A 12,133-nucleotide genomic window follows, 5' to 3' on the forward strand; every position below is an offset into this window, starting at 1 on the left:
GTCCTAATTTCCGATGGTGATCTTTGGGATTTCTACTTGGAAGAACCATTACCGTAACTAATTTTTAACTAGTAATTAAAATAAAATTATTTAAATATTTTAAAAGGACTGCTAATATTTCTTTTGGCCCACAAGAGATCTTAAGTAAGTTTCCAGGATACCATCTTAATAATTGTTAAAGTTGTCTTAATAGTTGATTCATATTAATTTAAAGGGGCCTAGCATGATTTATATTTTATTAATAAATAAATATTAATATAGTCAGGCTCCATATAATTTCCCAAATGTTAATCTCATAATTAGCTGTGATGTCCTACATTGGAGTGACATACAATAGAGAAATTTATATTAAAATAAATTTATATAAAATCTCGGACAATGCATTTAATTATGCTGATATCTTAGAGACAAATCAAACCAGGCTCCATGGTAACTATCTGGCAGCTAAGCAACAAACTTATATTTTTAATTTGAGATTTAATATTGAAATGGTGCTTAAATCATAAGCAATTTGTACAATGTCCTCTAAGGTACGGGCTGTTTAGAAACTCTAAAAATTCATAATTAATTTAATTAATTGTATTGGAATCATACTTTATGGGTTCTCGGGGAGTGTTTTTAGCCTCTCAAAAATATATATATCAGTGGGTTGTCGGTTAAATATATATATATTTTATTAGATTTTAAATACTAATTTGATTCTTATGGTCTCATAAAATTACTGCAAATGATGCAGTTTCAGTTTATTATAAATTTATTCTTTGTGTTTTTTGTGTTTATTAATTCTGACAGTAGGCCCTTGTTTTGTATATATCCGAGTTGTGAAATTTTATCTTCAAATGAAGCTGACACGGTTTCCACTCAGCTTTCTCCTGCGGTGAGATGGATGCAATCAATAATCCCATATATATAGAGTTAACGACTTTTTCCCACGTAAAAATTGACTTAATAACATTTTCCTACCTATCAATTTTTAAAATATTATTTTATTATTTAAATTTATATTTTAGTGACAAACAAAAAGAAAACTTGATCCAAGTTGTTAGAGCTTTTGAAGAGGTGTGACTGATGAGTTTTTTTATGGTAAAATGTTAGATTTTGGTGGTTAGGATTAATTAGAATTTGGCTTGAGAGGTGTGGTTACGTAAACTCTAATTGCTCGATTGTCAGCGATCGACGACGTCGGCGGGAGTAGGGTTTAATGGGTTTTGGTAAATGATGATCGGAGAAGAGAACAGTGGTGGTGTGAGATCGCAAAGATGCCAAACTCGGAAACGTACATAACATAAATTTGGATAATAAAGAGATATTTTAAAAGTTTATATGTGAAAAAGTGTTATTAAACCATTATTCGTGTGGGAGAAAGTTGTTTCCTCATATATATATATATATATAAAGCTTTAGTTATTAGGGAACATATTGAAACAATATTTTTATAACAAAAATCAAGCTGTATGAATCTTTTTCTCTGATATCGGATCCATTTTGATCGACATATTTTGTATTTGTATATACGAAATTTACATATTATCATCATTCATAAGATATATTTTACCATGTAGACCTAACATTATTACTAATTTCCAGCAAAATTTTTCTCAAAAACTGCTTATTGTAATTGAATGGTACATTTTTCTATTAAATGTCAACCGCATAACAGTTTTGTGTACAAGAACTCATAGAAATTAAGAAATGTTTTCCATTTCATTCCACATATTTAATAAAAGTATTAAATTAATCAAAGTTTAACTAAGCCTTACCTTTCACCATCTAGGCCCTTGCTGGAGACATGTTATAACCCTGCTAAGACAGACGGGGCTTGATGGGACAAGCTCCATGGACATAGCTTAATGACACCAACAAAAAAATGACATTTTTAAAGGAGAATTAGAAGAAATATTGCAGGCTTAAGTTAAATTATATATAAACTAAAACCAGGTTATATAATTAATTAATTTTTCACAGGAAACAACCCTATTTAAAATACGCCAAGTTGCAAGTAATCCTACACAGAATTAGCTGGCTACATTGAAAGATGTCGAGTTTCTACCACCCAAACGCCATACAGAGATCTAATTCAGATCAAGCTGCTTCCATCCCAAGCACAGAGATAACAAATCAAGCCCCATATAAAAAGTTTTTTGTCTCGAGATTGTGGTCTCTTCAACAATGTGAGAGGTCCCATTTGTCTGATTCTGCAGATGAAGAAATGATAGAAATTCATACAATGTACTGTAGATTACAATAATCATGATGAGTTCTGGTCAGTTATGGTCTCCCACCCTCATGATATTTAGTATTTTCTCCTCTATTCTATGAACTTATTTTTATTATTTTCTTGGCTGCAACTGGATTCCGAGAAACTAGTAAGAAAATAAAGTGAACGTGGGAGTCAGAAGATGATCAATGAGAAATGGGGAGTGTATAATATAAACAAGTTGTGGTCTAAAGATTCTGCATCCTTTTGAGGGACATATCTGCATGGCTCAATACTGTTTCTTTTTTTATATATGCATTGCATCTTGTGTTCTTCCATTATGTATATTGCTATTTGTTTAAGAAAGAAAAAATCAAAAGAAAAGAAATTAAATTCAATCTTTTGTATATAGATATGCTTCGGTTGTTTGTGCGTGCAAGCGTGGGAATACACGTTTGGAGATCTACAAGGTAAATTGCCCGCTATTTTATAACAATTAATTCGTGTAAGTGTAGCCAAAGTGGCATGTCGTTCACAGTATAGTTCATTAGACGAGGAGTCATCCGCATATTATTTAAGTTATGCCATGTCGTCTATTATGTTGCATGTATCTGCCCTACACACTATTATCTGACAAACGACATATCTGTGTATAATAACTATCAAACATTTTTCTACATATTCTAAAAAATTTCAGAAAGCACTTACATATTTGAAAGAAGTACAAATTTTTTAATCATATTAAATGATTTTTTACAGTACCAAACGCTCTACCAGTTATGAGGCAAGGAGTACATATATAAAGTAACGTGTAATGGGGTGTAATGGCTCCCCTGGATACAATCTGTATGAAATGTTAAATAAAATTAGTAGTTTAAGCGTGATAAGTAATCTCTATTGGATTTTAGCAAGTTTTTCTGACATATATGTGCTAGCTCTCACATGCAGGTTTATCAGGTTCGATCTTCTTCAGTTCAGTCGTCCATTAGTGCTTGACGCCTTAAAGGCTGAGTTTCTGCACTGACTACTGAGCTTGGTCTGAACATATCAGTAAAGTTGAGGAGAATGGCTCAACTGATAACATTGGAGAGAAGTGGTTCTAGTCAATTCCACTCATGAAGAAGAAGACAAAAGGAACTGTATCAATTGAATACGATTAAACTATGAGGAGAGATTAATTGAATATCAAGAAACTTTTGAGTCACTGTTTTGCACAAGTAATCTTCATATATTGATTTTAACTCCATTATTATATCTCTATAGTAGAGTTTTTTTTTCTTGTAAATTACATGTAATTTGATTGATTTAACTAAACCCAAATAGAAAATATAGTAAAAGAATCAAAATAGACATGATATGATGAGTAATGTGAGTGAGTATCCTTAGTAATATGGTGGTGCTGCATTTAAAAATCATGAAATTTTCAATGAATTGTTCGAAATGAACGAAATAAAGACAGCAACAATAACAAAATAACAGCACAACAAATCACGGACAGTAAACAAAGAGAAAATAACACGCGTGATTTATCATGGTTCACCCAATATGGGCTATATCTAGCCAAGTCAATATTATTACAATACTTTCTCACCTCTCTCGTTTGCAATGAATGAATTACCCTATAATTGCTATCACACTCATAACAAGAGAAAAATATGTTTATATACTAGATTTAAAGTGACAAAACCTAATTTTATAAGGATTCATATTCCTAAGTCCAAACCTAATAAATTATTAAAGACTTAAAGAAATCCTACAGCGGTTCTACATAGAAAAGGCTCAAACCGCCTACAGGCCTGGGGGGGCTGCCCTCACAACCCCCACCCGCTCACCGAGGAGCAGGGCTCTCGCCTACTAACCAGTCAATGGGACTCCCAAATATGTTTATGTAACCTATTAATGCTGAAATAGTTGACAACACCAACTTGGAAAAGAGGGTTTCAAAAGTTTGTCCAATAGTGAAGCGCTGAAATTCAGCTAAGAATTTCATGTGGGCTGGACAGGTTTAATGCCGTCACTTGTATAGGTTGAATTAACCTCTTCGGAATATTTGGGCCGAATTGTAATTGGACTTCAATGGTAATAAATGGGCCTCTTTGTAGATGATTGAGTGGTGTTATCGAAGCCCCAACAATTCTCTTTGGACCCCTTTAATTCTTTTCTATGATTTTAAAGTACATTTTAATTACTTTTAAGTCTTTTTCATAGCCAATTAATTAATTAATGCCACCTCTCAAAGGCCTTTGAACAGTTGAATGGATAAACATAAATATTTCTAAGAATTACTTTAAAATTTATTACGTCACGATCAAATCATCAAATCTAACTTATGCCTTAACCGCGAAACTCAAACCTCACGATCAATCCAGTACGCTTGCGCTCAGCTTGGCGCTTACACAAGGAGAAAAATCAAACAAAAACAGTTATAATAAAGAGTTAAAAGACTTCCAAAAGAAGAAAACGGAAGAACGGAGAGATGGGGAATACGTTTTGTGGAGTTATTGGGTGCATAGACCAGGCCAGTATCGGCGTGGTCGAGAAATGGGGCCGGTTCGACAAGTTGGCTCAGCCGGGGTTCAACCTTTTCAATCCTTTCGCTGGTGAATGGCTCGCGGGAGTGATGTCCACCAGGATCAGTTCCCTCGATGTCCGCATCGAAACCAAAACCAAGGTATTTGCATTCTTACTTTTGGGTTATTATTATTATTATTATTATTATTTGGTTGTTTGTTTCATTTATATTGATAAGGAAATGTGTGAGTGTTTGATTTGTTTGTTGAATTTGTATGATTGATTGATTAGAGGTGTGTTTGTTTTGGAGGGTTTATATTGCGATTCCTCATAATGACAAAAGAAGAGGATTATTAAGCTAAGATTTGTGCTTTTTGAAGATTAGGGTTTGGTGGTGCCTATTCGGACTTTGGGGAATTCTTGAATTTAAAAAATAAAATAAAAGTGATTTTATAACGTGTGTTTTGATTCATAACGTTGTTACTCATGTAGGTTAGTGTCTTATATGCAGATGTCTAAAAAAGTTGTTGATTGAATTTGGGCAATTGGTTTTATGATGTAGGGAAAATATCCTGGAGTGGCATTTAGTTGCCGTTTCGATATCTAGCTAAGATATGAATGAAATAGAAACTAAAAACCTGAGGTGGGGATGGGGATGGGTTCTGAGCATTAGACGTTTGAAATTATATTTTCTAAGGTTGGTTGATGATATTTTGACATAAGATGGTTGCAAGAAGGTGTATTTCTGGCTTTGGATTTATAGTCGAAAGTGAGATTTATGTTACATATGGTTGGTGAACAAGGACGAAATTCTTATATGAAAACTAGCTTATCGATGTTTCATACAATTATACTTTCACCTGAAGGACTTTATGTTGTCATTCATACAGGTAGAAACATTGTTTCTTGTCATAAAAATATGTAGGAAGAAACCAAACCCTCTCCTGTCCAGTTAGTTGTCATGTATGGACTATGAACCAAGAAAGGTCATCCCAATAGTAAGCTTCTCCTTGTGATGGTTGTAGTTAAAATTATCAATGTATATTTGCATCACTCAAATTGAGCCAAGATTGTTGCAACGGTATATTTTGTGACATTTTGAATAAGACACTTAACAGATATGCTTGGCTTTGAGATGTACATAGGAATTTTCTTGTAAAAAGACTGGCCCTGAATTTATCATTCTAGTAGGAAATTGGTATTGTTATTTGTTTCTTATCTTTTTTTCTGCTGTTTCAGTATACTTGATTGAGATCTATTGTGAGTTGAGATATTTTCTTGCTTATAGTATAAAAAATGGCCCTGTAATTTCGGACAATGTCTTTGTGCAACTGCTTTGCTCAATTCAATACCGGATAGTCACACAAAATGCTGTGATGCATTTTATGAGTTGCAAAACCCCAAAGAGCAGACCAGGCTTATGTATTTGATGGTACATATGATAATGTTCTTAAACTTTCATCTTTATATTGGTATATGCTTTTTGTTTCTTCCTTCCTTCTTAGTCCTCAATTATGCATTTCTTAGTGGTTGTGCTGTTGTTCCGCGAATGACATTGGATGAGCTTTGAACAGAAGGGTGAAGTTGTAAATCTGTTTGGAGAACTTGAGAAGGTAATAGATTGTTTTGTATTCTAATATTTTAGTACCTCTGTGCTTAAAAGCTGCATGTTATGTTATATGTTTTTGCCTTGGTTTCTCTATCTATTCTCTGTGATGATCAGGCATATTAGAAGATTTTTATGTACATGAGTAAAAGATTGGGCTTGCAAGGAATAGATTTTTTTTTTTTTTTTTTTTTCATTTATCAGGAAAACTTTCTATTGCTTTTTCTGTCATTTTTTGCTTTGTGCGTCTTGCTCAACTTAGATATTATTCATGTACATATTATCGCCCTCTTTTCTTTAAAAAAAAAAAAAAAAAAAAAAAGGAATAAAAGAAGAGGAAAACAAGGTTTGTACATGGTAATTATAGTCTTTGGTTCTATGAAGTTTGAATTCAAAGTTCTATGATCCTGCATAGAACAATATAAAAGATTTCTTTAATTGTCAATGTGAAATGTCTAAAGTGCTTTGCTTTTTTTTTTTTTTTTTTTTCCTTTCTAATCATATGATTTGTAATCAAGGATAATAACATTTACTGTGACGCTCTTCTCTAGTTATTATTGGGCTTATTTCACTTGAATGTCCATTGTTGATTCTCTGATGGTTTGAATGAGTGGAATCTTTAATAGGTAATTGGATCAACATAATATCCATCGCAGGAAACTTTTGTTTCCCATAGTTTACCCCTTTGGCCCAATTATATATGTTTTTACCTTGTGTCATTGGGTAACGGGTTTTTATGTTCTATATTCAAATCATGGATCAGGTGATGGGAGCATATGGATATAGCATTGAACATATACTGATGGTTGACATTATACCTGATGCTGCTGTGCGCAAAGCAATGAATGAGATCAATGCAGGTAGTGACCTTGGTCTATTACCTTGCTGTTTGCTGTATCCAGATGTATTTTTATTTTTCAATTTCCAACATTAGTATAAAGTAATTTCTTAAAGAGTAAGAAAGATAATGCGACAATTGTTTTTGGCTTGATAATTTAATGTCTGATATCAGTAGATGTAAGACATAGGGGATTAAATGTACACTTATAAGCTAGATGTTATTCAGGCTTAATATTATGTTATTTAGTAACTGAACACTAATCAATCTCTCATTACAGCTCAAAGACTTAAGCTTGCTAGTGTATACAAAGGGGAAGCTGAGAAGATTCTCCAAGTTAAAAGAGCAGAAGCGGAAGCTGAAGCCAAGTACCTTGGTGGAGTAGGAGTGGCGAGACAACGACAGGCAATTACAGATGGTTTGAGAGAGAACATCTTGAACTTCTCTCACAAGGTGGAAGGCGCCTCAGCTAAGGAAGTGATGGATCTCATCATGGTCACTCAGTATTTCGACACAATTAAGGACCTTGGAAACTCATCAAAGAACACCACTGTTTTTATACCCCATGGTCCTGGCCATGTTAGGGATATCACAGAGCAGATACGCAATGGGATGATGGAGGGTGCCTGTGCTGAAATAAAAATCGAGTGATTTTGGCCCCTGAGCAGTTATTGTCCAACATTGCTGCCCTGGGTAAAGTTCTATCTTTTAATTTAGAGAGGCTGGGTAAAATAGATGGCGTTCAAACTAGTTAATACAGTTACATTACATCATATAGTATAGTGCGTAATGGCGTCCATATTACTGTATAGTCTCTGAGGTTGTGTAAACAATATTTTCATGTTTTGTTTGATCATCATTTGAATGGATAATTTCTGTTATTTTGTTTTCAAGGCTGTATAAGCTCTGGAAACAAGTATTGCTAATAATTTTGAAAACCGATGATTAATATGATATACAAGGGCTACAAATATATCTTCTAGAGGAGGAATTGTGGTTGGCCACCAAGATTGCATGACCGTTTAGAAACTTGACCATAATAAAACTTTTTTGCCAGTCCAGTAATTACTTGCATGAGTAAACTTTTCCCACCCAAGGTTTGCCTAATGACATTTTCCACCCAAAAAGTTTGCAAATACCACATTCTCACTCAAAAGTTAATATTTCGTTACTACCTAAAGCTAATTCTGGAGGTGAAAATTCGCTTTGCCAATACCATTTGAACCTCCAGTCTCTTCTCTATAAAACTCTTTTCATTCTGACATTTAATTTGTCGTCGATTGTCGACCACAATAAAACTAGGGTTTTTTATTCTTAACTGATTTCTGGTTAATTCTGGTAGTGAATATTCAATTTGTCACTACCATTATATTCACTGGCCTTCACTTTACAAAACTCCTCTTACCCTGGCTGATAATTCGCCAAACGTTGGATGAGAAATTGGAGAGTGTTTTGGATATTAACGGAACATAAACTTTGGGTGAAAAAGTGGTATTTTGAAACTTTTGGGTGGGAAAGTGTCATTAAGGAAAACCTTGGGTGGGAAAAAGTCGTTTACTATTACTTGCATAGTTCGCGTTTGTAGGTTGCAGGATACAAAGGTGGTGTGGGAAACAGAAGTAGATAATATTTACATCAAACGGGTGGAAAGCTACTATGTCTAGATAATACATCTGACTACTTTCCTTTAGCACCTCTTTCACCATCCCTGAATTTTCTGAAAGCAAATCCTTTAGCTCAACCTTGTGCTGTAACCTCCATTTGCCTTCGCTGTAATCCTCAAGTTCCCAAACACTTAATAACCCAGCAATAATGAGTAATCAATTGGGATCAGGGGCGGACCCAGGCCCTTTGAGGGTAGGCCCAGGCCTGCCCTCAACTTTTAAAAAAAATTTGAGAAGTTTTTTTAAAAGGTAAAAAAAAAGAGAAAAAGTTAGGTTTTGCCTTTTTTATATTCAAGTTTTTCTTTCTCAATTCCCAACTTCCCTTCCCTTTTACATGCGTATCTGGATTTGGAGTGATTGTAATCCATATTTTTGTAAATCTTTGTGTATTTTACTTTTATTAGAGTTGTGATTGAATTCTAAATTTATGTAGAATATTTTTGGTGAATTTGTGGTTATTATAAATGATAATCCTATTTTTTCCTATGATTTTGTATTGAATTTCGATAGGATTTAGGATACTTCTCATACAAATTGGGCCATAATTGCTACCTAATTTTATTAATTTGTCTTTGTAGGCCTAAACGATGATTTTGAGTATAGATGACAGTTTTGAGCGTAAATTACTTAACTTGAGCTTGGAAACTCAGAATGACCTGATTTTAGAAGCTTTAGAAAGCTAAGAAGCAGAGCTACAACTTTCATGTTTTGGGTTTTTCCTAATTCTGACTGGACAATGGTGAAAACTTGGCTTGAAGTTGTGAACAGTACATTGGAAACCGAAGGAAAACGTCTTTGGATGTGCTTCAGTATTTCTTCCATAACTTGAGCTGTAGACCTCGGATTGTTCTGATTCCTGAACGAGTAGAAACATAATATAAAGGGCTACAATTCATATTTTTAATACTTTTCCATATTAAGACTCTTTCATGCTCAAATTTGGCTCGAAAGATTCTCTCTGCGGCAAGAAAAAAGCTTCGCTGCGGCGAAACTGCGTCAGATGTGAAAAATAAAACGACGTGTTTTGGCTTGCTAGGGCTTGGTCCTTAAGTGAAAGAGGTATAAATTAGCACAAAAACGTAAGAAAAAAGGCCTTGGTTCGTCATTTGGAAGGCAGCTTTTGGAAGAAGAAGATTATTGAAGATTTGGGCTTCAAATTAGAGAAGATTTCTCCAACTTTTGCTTGTTTTTCAATGATGAATCTTGATTCAGTTTGTTTTTGTTATTTTGTTTTGTTTTTGAGTATGAACTGAGTTGTTTAGCTGATGTTTGATGTAACCTTAATACAATGATTCAAATTTATATGAATTGATTTACTTTGAGTTTTAATTTCATGATTGAGTGTTTATCTCTTTGCTTAATAACTTTTGGATGCTTGATTACCATTCAAATGTGTGTTGTTTACAATGAGATTGAGAAATGATTTGTGAATGTGCCTCTTGGGATAAATACCGTAGATTAAGCAAACACTAGAGATAGGTTTAGCGATTTATGAGAGATAGGTTTAGCGATTTATGAAATCTAGATAGAATTCCATAAAGCTTAAAAGACTTTGAGCTATTAATCTTCATTAAGCTTAAAAGACTTTAAACTCTTAATCTTCATTTTGTTAGGTGCGGAAGCTTAATAGGGATAAGTAGGAAAATATAGCCTGAGAATGTATGTTTTATAACTTAGGGAATTCAATTTTCAATCAAGGAATTAGAACTTGTATAATAGATTCTATGATTTGGGTTAGCATATCTACGTGAAATTAACACCTTAGCATTTTTTTTAGCATTTTGTTTAATTAGTTAAGTTGTTGGGTTTCGCTTTAATTTCATTATCATTCATTTATATTTTCTTAAATTGTATTTAGTTAGTTAATTTTTTATCAATCCAATTTATTGTTGCTTCAATTAGGACTTAAACTAGAGAAATCGGTACTTAGTAACACTATCCTCGTGGGAACGATACTCTACTTATCACTTTATTACTTTTTACGACTAGTGCACTTGCTATATTTGCATGTTTATCAAAAATATGCATCAGTAAACTCTTTTGATTATATTGGATTTAAGTGGATCGTTAGATTATATTCCCGTGGTTTTTTTATCTTTTCACATTGAAGATGTTTTTCTACGTAACAATTTTCTTATGTTTCCTTGTGAATTGGATGTTATTTTCTTATGTTTTCATTAGTTGATTGGCAAACAGTGGCGGAGCGAGGGCCCCCCCTGGGCAAAAATCCTGGGTCCGTCACTGATTGGGATTATCCGCAGACTTCCTCTGAACACTCCCAAGTTACGCACAAGCTTTGCACCACCAGGCACCAGGTGGTGTATCAACTTTGCACGGTGGATCAATTGCTTGACTTTGATCCACATTGTTCACCGGATCATACGCTATAACACGTCCATTTTCATCCAACCAAAGCAGGATTCCTGTGATCTCGAGTGGAGGGGGCGTGACACCTTATATTGCCTCCATTTACCACTCTCGGAACAGTAAATATCCACCTCAATCTTATTTAGAATGCGTACTATCTTGTATTCGTAGTCAATAGTATTGGTAATGCATGCTCGATTGCCACAAGGATAGCAGACAAAGCCCACCGAGATGGCGTCAAAGGGGGATCCTGGAGCAGGAGGGAGCCTTAAGTAAAGTTTAGTGACAGGATTACTGATATAATGTATACGCCTATAGCGTGTCCCGCTGCACAATGACTAGTCCTCGTAATATGCTTCTAAATCTATTGGCGGCAGACGTTTTTCCCTGAAGCGAGGGACAAAACTGAGTGAGTGATGAGTTTTGCGGCTTCGGGGGGGTTGACATGAGGAATGGAAGAGATTGATCGAAGATAGATTGAAAGTCTTCCCTGGTTTTTCACCTCATTATAACTTTCTAGCACATTGTACTGGAACAAAAAATTAAAGTTGTTATCTTGGTTATGGGTTTCAATGGAGCAATACGAGATGAGGCACGATCTTTATTTATTTATTTTTATTATTATTTTTTTTGTTGAGCGGAGGTGTCCGAGCCAACTTAGTACATTTTAACTAATCTTTCGGAGCCCTGAAGTTGACGACCGAATAAATTTCCTCAGTGGTCATACCTATTAACGTTTGTGAGACTTGAACTCATGAACTCATGTTAGACCCCTTTGCTATTTTACCATCAAGCCATCCAGTGGTGGTTTATCCTTGTAGTTGTTTCCCTTCAGCATTTTCAATCCCAATTGACATGGGAAATTTTAGAAGCTTAAGGATTTCCTGTCCTAATTGACATGGCAAAATTGGCAAGGAACTTGGAAGGCATGTGGCATTATTTGGCAATAC

The 12,133-nt window shown here is 34.4% G+C and overlaps 1 protein-coding gene across 1 annotated transcript; it reads left to right on the top strand.

Annotated features, from left to right (window-relative positions):
• The first annotated feature begins 4,673 nt into the window (after positions 1-4,673).
• Positions 4,674-8,106, top strand: LOC116110967 (protein PPLZ12-like). Its single transcript, XM_031397178.1, has 4 exons — positions 4,674-4,868; positions 6,283-6,321; positions 7,078-7,174; positions 7,433-8,106. The coding sequence occupies exons 1-4, from the start codon at positions 4,674-4,676 to the stop codon at positions 7,801-7,803; spliced, it is 702 nt and encodes a 233-aa protein (XP_031253038.1). The 3' UTR covers positions 7,804-8,106.
• Positions 8,107-12,133: the final 4,027 nt, after the last annotated feature.

This window comes from Pistacia vera, unplaced genomic scaffold (genome assembly GCF_008641045.1).
Source record: "Pistacia vera cultivar Batoury unplaced genomic scaffold, PisVer_v2 Contig621, whole genome shotgun sequence".
NCBI classification, from domain to species: domain Eukaryota; kingdom Viridiplantae; phylum Streptophyta; class Magnoliopsida; order Sapindales; family Anacardiaceae; genus Pistacia; species Pistacia vera.